This window comes from Mixophyes fleayi, chromosome 10 (genome assembly GCF_038048845.1).
Source record: "Mixophyes fleayi isolate aMixFle1 chromosome 10, aMixFle1.hap1, whole genome shotgun sequence".
NCBI lineage: Eukaryota > Metazoa > Chordata > Amphibia > Anura > Limnodynastidae > Mixophyes > Mixophyes fleayi.
This window is the reverse complement of record NC_134411.1, coordinates 91290998-91298900: the sequence shown is the minus strand read 5'-3', so window position 1 is coordinate 91298900 and position 7903 is coordinate 91290998. Positions and strand designations below refer to the sequence as shown.

Here is a 7903-nt window from a genome sequence, read left to right as displayed (position 1 = left end):
TGTTTTTGGCTGTAAGTGAAGGTCGAAGTGGTCATCGAGCTCTATTGCTTTCTACGACATCCCCCCCCCCCCCCCCCACATCCTAAAGGGAAATCACTTTCTTATATCTACTTTGGCGACTGCAAATTCCAGCTCTGGTCAGTGTATAGACGACGTACGCTTCATCTCCCTACCTGGAGAATGATGCCACGATTATAAAGCATATCTCCTGTTTTTCTGATATATTATAATGTATGACACTATATTAGATGGCTCTGGGCTCCACTACAATATGATATATTATATAGCACATTACAGTGTATCTGGAAAGGTGTTTAAACATAGGTCTACCATCCCTTGCATGCAGGTTAGGAGCAGAGAGGCGAGGGGTATTTATTTTACACCACTCGACCAGAGCTTAAATCACCAATATATATATATATATATATATATATATATATATATATATATATATATTTCCTTCCAGTAACGGGTTGCGAAGGATGGGATATTTTCTTATTTGACTTGAGAACCACTGAACTATAAGAAGGTAAATTCACTGTCTAACTGACTTTGGACAAAGCTGGCTTCCTTGGGATCTACTCTTGGTTGGACCATGAAGGTCTAGCCTGTAAGGGTCCAGTTTTACATATATTGAAAATAATACCCATTACGGATCACACATGACCAGTGTACGTGTCTATCACGACAGCGAGGAAGAGCGTAGAACCCTTCTAGTTTGAATACTACTTTTTGGATGTCCAACGTGACAGAAGAAATTGCGGCCCGGATTATAGTCCAGGTCACCGCTGTCATTGTCCGTAGGGACAGAAGTGCCCCACGTGAAGCTGCCCAAGTCCGGAAGAGTCGTTCCTCGCGACAGCTCGGAGTCTGCAGCTTGGGGAGTCACGTCATCTTCTCCAGACTCAACCTCCGCTCGTCCCTGGCACACATACCTGCTGACGACATTCACGGGAAGAGGCGTCAGGAGAACCTGTGGCTGGTACCTCCACGATATCAAACCTTCAAGTAAGGGTTCACCTCCTGCGGTTTGCTCCTTGGTTTCAGTTCCAGAAACAGGACACAGTGTGACCTGATGGACAGATACTGGGACAGGACTTTCAGATGGGACCTCCTCGATCCCTTCTCTACTCTGCGTCTCTCCAAGAGACTCTGTGGATCTGTCCCCCAACTCCTCATACAAGCTCTGCGAATTCAAATCAAGACCCAATGCGTGATCTCTTTCCTGCGACTGTAGAGGGTCTGGAGGAGAAAGGTTTCTAAAATTATTTAGTTTAGAACTTTCACTGCAGTCAAATCCAAAAATGTCAAAATATAGAGCCTGATGTTCCGAGTTACAATCTGCTATTTGTTCACCACTGTGACTACAGACTGGGTCTTCTACCTCTCTAGTCAAAGCTCTCTCCTCCGAACCCCCAGTCTGCAACACAATTTGCTCACAGTTCCCGCTGCCGTCACGGCTACCGGAATCTTGTGCGCTGTCCGTAGAATTCTGTCGCTTCCCGCGTTGGGCTGGTAAAACATCCGGGGGCTCCTCTTGTTCTGCAGACCAGGTCTCGATGGCGGGTGACAAATGCTCTCCGTTCGGCTTCATCACAGTCCGTTCCTCAGTACAAACACCAGGAACAGTTGAAATATCTAAAATAAAATTGTTTTTTTTTTAAAAAAAAAGCACAAAACAGGCAAAATAGGTTTTTATGTATTTGGACATAGTCCCATCGATCAAAGATGGTGAAAACCATATGCAGCATTTCAATCTTGATATATTAATCAAAAACCACTAATACCACTTTCATACTGCCGCCCCGGCAATATCCCGGGTTGTTATCCCGGGATATTGCCGGGGCACAGGGCAGTATAGATCAGAAGATTCCCGGGTCGGGCGGGTTCATACTGCACCTGCCCGACCCGGGTTTTAGAAAAAAAAAAAGTGAAAAAAAAGATTTTAATTACTAAAAAATTCAAAACAAATGTTTACTTAACTTATTTTCAGCCAGCGGTGTCTCCGGTGCGTTGCCGGCTGTCAGGGGGACCTCTGGGTACTAAAATGACGTAATTTCTAGTCCATTAGAAATGACGCCATTTTAGTACCCAGAGGTCCCCCTGACAGCCGGCAACGCACCGGAGACACCGCTGGCTGAAAATAAGTTAAGTAAACATTTGTTTTGAATTTTTTAGTAATTAAAATCTTTTTTTTTTTTACTTCCCAATTTTTTTTTTTACAGTATGAATGGTGAGACCCGGGAATTACACGGGTTGCACCATTCATACTGCAGCCGAGCGGGGTCCAACATGGGAATTACCCCTCGCAAAATCCCGGGTCTAAGTCCCGGGATTTTGTGGTTGGACTCAGCGTGCCTCTGCAAAAACCCGGGTTTTTGGTGCAGTATGAATGGGGTATTATTAGCCTAATGTAAAAGTTAAGGAAAAGAGCCAGAGGTATAGTCATATTTTGACATTATTTTAATTTAAGCTTCCTTTAAAGAAACACTTCACCAAGCTTAAGTTTTCAGGGCAAGATCCCGTTCTCAACTGGCAGAATCACCCCAAAAACATTTATTGTGCCCCAGCAACAGTCCATGGTCTTGTTCCTATAGGCAGAAGAACATCCTGTGGTGCTATTGACAGCTGTCTGTCAAATGGATCAGACGGCTGCCCAGTAATAGATTCTGACATGAGGGGGTTCTAGCTAGGGGACAGGATTACCCTAGAAATTTAAGGTCCAGGTGAAGCACTTTATGTAAGTGATTTTATTTAAAGACAATGTGTGAGCTGTACCTAATGTGGCTACACCACACACTAGGATTATTAATAGCGGTCAGGAGCCTGTTCTGTTTGCAGTTCAAGACCTGCGGCAAAACAAGAATATTTCTACCTTTGTGTGATCGTATATCTTCAATAAAACAGTCACATAATGTACTGTAAAATTTAAATTTTATTACGTATATAAAAAGAGGAACATTGTATAACTAGCATAAACAGATCCTAGTTCAATAAAAGCAGTAGCTGTATTTTACTGACAAACAGTAATTCTTTAAAATAACAGATTTATAATCCAATAAAAGATAACAAAATATTCAACCTCTTAGAGGTAACGGAGCATGTTCTCTGGACATAGAGCTTTAAATAACGTATCAAGTCCCAGAATCAAAAACCCAGTGGCCCCTGTTAGTCGCTGACTATCTTCACGAGCGAAACTTTAACTTACTCGGTCCTGCATTGGGTCGAATACGTGGACTTGTAAGGTTTCGATCCTCGACAACAGGTAGTTCTGAGGTTTCGGGAACCTGGAACAAAACACAAACTATCTACTGAATAAGACTGTAAAGTAACAAAACCCGTTAAACAAAAGAAATAATGCAACAATAATTTATTTTTATTTTTTTTAAAAAAAACCATTTTATTAGGGAGATTTTTCAAAAACAGAGTAAAGGTTAAGTTACATTGGTCAAACAACAAGTACATTGCGAAGTAGAAAAACAATGTGAACTTTATCAATAAAAATAAAAACCGAGAAAGGGAAAGAAAAGAAAGAGCAGGGGCCAGGGGGAGGGAGGGAAAAGGGAAGGGGAAGGAAAAAATGTTAGTATGGTAAGAGGGGGAGGGAGAAGGGACACCTGACTTGCCATCTAAATGTATTATAGGTACATACCATATATTGAGCGTCTTCTGACGCTATGGAAATTAGTCTCCATTCTGATCCGGTCTTGGCTGTTCTGTCCCACAGGAGGCGAGCCAAGGATCCCAAATCGCACGAAATTTATTGGGACGGTCATTGAGAATGCTTGTAATGTGTTCACAACTATAGGTCTGCCAAATTCTGTTGATAATTTCAGGCAGCGATGGGGATTCTGGGTGTTTCCAATTTGCTGCTATTGCGCATTTAGCTGCATTAAGTATATGGCCTATAAGCGCCATTGTATATTTGTTAACGTCCGGTGCAGGCCTATGCAATAGTGAGTATGAGGGGTGGGGGGGGGGCGGGGGGGGGGGGGAGTTTTACTGAGGTGACTATCAATTAAGTTGTGAATTTTTCCGCCAGAATTCCACAAGTCTCGGACAGGACCACCAAATATGTTGGAATGAGCCTTCCTGCTCACAGAGTCTCCAGCATTGACTAGAGGAGTCAGGATATATGGCTTTCAAGCGGGTTGGGACTAAATATCATCTATATAAGAGCTTATACGAGTTCTCTTTAGTACGGACACAGATAGAGCTCTTAGCGACTCGTGACCTGATCTTAGCCCACTCTTCTACCTCTAGTTCCACGCCAAGGTCTTCTTCCCACTTCACCTCATAGCGATCTTTGGCAGGTTGACGAAATGCCACCATGATGCTGTAAAAAGTAGAGATTAAACCAGTAGGGAGGGATTTACGTCTGCAGAAGGTTTCTAAAGGTGTGAGCTGGTATATAAGCTTAAGCGTTGGGATCGATTGATATAAGTGTCTCAACTGAAGGTATTGATAGAAACGGTCATGGGGAATGCCATATCGTCGTTGTAAGTCAGCAAATTCGGGAAATATCCGCATAGGCGCTATGTCAGTAATGAATCTTAGACCTCGTCGGGACCAGTGATGAAAAGAGGAGGGCTTTTTGTCTGGTGGAAAAGCTGGATTGTTCCACAGTGGAAACATGGCTTCTGAGTAGCTGAAACGTGCGGGTACTGTAGTCCCACATCTGGAGGGAGAAACGGGTGGTGGATAAGAGTAACGGGAGTGGCGGTCTGTGTTTGATTGAAATCCAAAGTAATGTATAGGGTGAGAGTAATTGCAAAAAGGTAGCCTCGATGTCTACCCAGAGCCTTGTGGAAGGTGGAGAGTGAAATAAAACTAGCTGGGTCAAGTGTGCAGCATTATAGTATTTGGAGATGTTTGGGAGGCCCACCCCTCCTTCTGAATTTTGTCGGAAGAGCGTGCAGGCCCTTACTTGGGGTCGCTTGCCTGCCCAAACAAATCTAGCAATTTGCTTTTGGAGGGTCTGTAGCGCAAGAGAGGGTACACGAACGGGTAGGGTTTGAAACAAATAAAGAATTCGTGGCAAGAGGTTCATTTTTACCGCCGCCATGCGGCCGAGCCAAGAGATATATAGCTTGTCCCATTTTTCAAGATCACGTTTGAGTGAGTCTAAAAGCCTGGGGAAGTTAGCTGCGTATATCTGATTATAATGGGTCGTTAAGTAAATTCCCAGGTATTTTAGTTTATCTCGTTGCCATCGGAAATTTGGTTCTTCAGGGTATCTAATAGGTGAGGAGGAAGATTAAGAGGGAGAATTTCCGATTTGTCCATGTTGATCTTGAAGTTGGATACTGCACCATAGTCAACGAGTTATGTTTGAAGAGATGGAATGGAGGCGAGGGGATTGGTAACTGTAAGAAGAATATCGTCTGCGTACATAGATATCTTATAATCAGTCGTCCCCATTTGAATTCCAGAGATTGTTGGGTTCTTGCGTATACACGATGTCAGTGGTTCCATCGTGAGAGCGAACAGCAAGGGGGAAAGTGGGCAGCCCTGTCGAGTGCTATTAGTAATATGAAATGGAGATGACGCGGTGACATTGGCTATAACCGTAGCTGAGGGATTATGGTAGAGGGACGCTAGTCCACATAGAAAACGGCCCCTGAACCCCATTGCGCCCAAAGTAGCTCTCATGAAGGGCCATGAGACCCTGTCGAACGCCTTTTCTGCATCAAGAGACACCACCAGGGCAGGGACCTGGGCCCGATTTGCTATTTCAATTAGGTCAATAGCCCGTCGAGTATTGGCACCTTGTCAAATAGGAATAAAGCCCACCTGAACCGGGTGGACCAGGGCGGGAATCACTCTGGCTAGTCTGTTCGGTAGTAGTTTGGCAAATAGCTTTAGGTCCACATTTAGTAGTGAAATTGGTCGATAACTTTCACAGCGACTAGGGTCGCGTCCCTCTTTGGCTATAACAATAACGTCTGCCCTGGTGGTGTCCCTTTCAAAGTAACCACCATTCAAAATTGTTTCAAAAAGCGAGAGACGCATAGGTGCCAGATCAGAGGCAAATTTTCTATAATAGATTGCCGTGAGGCCATCTGGGCCTGGAGCTGCCGAGTTTCTTAGGGTCTTAATGGTTGTTTTGATCTCTTTTATCATGATGTCAGCGTTTAGAATTAAGAGCTCTGCTGCAGGGAGGCGGGGGAGGGAGCAAGTCTGAAGAAAGTCTCGTATCTGGGTATGAAGATTATCTGGGAAGTCTGTTGTCAGGGGGAGATTATATAGTAAAGTGTAGTAGGCGCTGAATCTATCAGCTATAGATTGCGGGTCGTACAGTGATTGCTGTGCTTGATCCTTAATGGATGTTATGCGATTACAGGTCAGTTTGTTTTGGAGCCTACGAGCGAGCAATGTATCAGCTTTATCCCCTTTTTCGTAGTGTCGCTGTCGGAGCCATTGAAGAGTCTTAGCCGCCTTTGAAGCTAGTAGTTTACCTAGTTGTCCTCACAGAGCCAGAAGTTTTAAATTAGTTTTAGGTTTGGGGTATGTTTGATGCTGTCTGGTTAGGGTTTGAATCTTGTCTTCTAGGTCAGTAACCGCTTTTTGATGTAGTTTTTTCTCGTGGGAGGCTAAGCTGATCAGGCGTCCTCTGATGGTCGCTTTATGAGCCTCCCATCTCACAGTAGAAGTGGTATCTTCTTGGGCATTGTCTGTTAGAAAGTCAAGAATAGCTTGTCGTATCGTGCGAATATTGTCTTTTTTCAGAAATAGATGGTCATTTAGTCTCCATCGACAACATGGTGTAAAGGGTGGCAAAACGTCAAGTCTCACTAACACAGCTGAGTGGTCAGACCAGGGAACTGGCGTAGTAGTAGCTGATTTCAGGGATCGCGTCGTAGAAGCGTCTACAAATACCATATCTAATCTGGAGTAAGTTCCATGTGGTACCGAGTAATGTGTATACGTTCTGTCATTGGAGTATAGCACTCGCCATGTATCCTAAAGGTTAGCTTGAGTGAGCAAGGATTGTAGTTTAAGGCTTTCACGCGCTATTTGACTACCTCGTAATGTTGGAGGTGATTGGTCTAATCGGATGTTTAAGATGGTATTAAGGTCACCCCCTATTATTGTCCTTCCAGTCCCAGTTCGTGAGAGTCTGGCAAAAAATTGAGAAAAAAAAAGGTGTTTTGTGAGGTGTTGGGAGCATATAGTGTAGCTAGAATAATTGGTGTGTGGAGGAGAGAGCCTGTTAAAATAATATATCGCCCTTGAGGGTCTGTATAGGATGTATCGCTTGTTATAGGAAGAGTATGGTGAAGTAGGATAGCTGTACCCCTGACTTTTTGGGAAGATGTGGAATAATAAACCTGAGGGTAACTTTTGCATTGTAGATTTGGATGTATATGTTGGAAATGCGTTTCCTGCAGCATTACGATCTGAGGAGAATGACGTTTCAGGTACTGGAACAAAATGGTCAGTTTTTGTGGTGTGTCAAGACCGTTTATGGTTAGAACGGAGAGAGAGTCATGGTTGGTACCAGTAGAATTTATGCCAAGATGCATTTAGGTAGTATAAAGGGAGCAGCTCGATGCCAGGCCAAGGTGTAGAGGATTGGGAGTGGAAAAGATGGGTTAGTAGGGGGATGAACGTAAAGTGAGGGGAAAGAAGACAGCTTGACTGGCAAGTCATGCCTTCCGAAATTCTCGAGACCAGTACATCCTGTGTACTTGGGGAGTGTGGGGGGTGGTTATGTAGCCGTGGGTAAACTTGCTCGGGGAGAAGGGGGAATCCTAGGCGTTGCAAATAGGAGAGGAGAAACATACATGTGTGCAATTTAGAAACGTTTAAGAGGAAGAGACAAATAGAAGAGAAATACTATGAAGTACATTTAAAGAACATCAGTTTAGCTAAACGAGTGGGGTCACTTAGCTAACAGAAA

At 43.9% G+C, this 7903-nt stretch overlaps 1 protein-coding gene across 1 annotated transcript in view; it reads right to left on the bottom strand.

The window, feature by feature from the left end:
* Window positions 1–437: 437 nt before the first annotated feature.
* Window positions 438–7903, bottom strand: part of TINF2 (TERF1 interacting nuclear factor 2) — a 16773-nt gene continuing 9307 nt past the window's right edge. Inside the window, exons 5-7 of the mRNA XM_075187456.1 lie at window positions 4258–4336; window positions 3209–3287; window positions 438–1638 (exon numbers count right to left, since the gene is read on the bottom strand). Of these exons, the coding sequence (XP_075043557.1) occupies window positions 683–1638; window positions 3209–3287; window positions 4258–4336 (1114 nt within the window). The 3' untranslated portion in view covers window positions 438–682. The remainder of the gene's footprint in view (window positions 1639–3208; window positions 3288–4257; window positions 4337–7903) is intronic.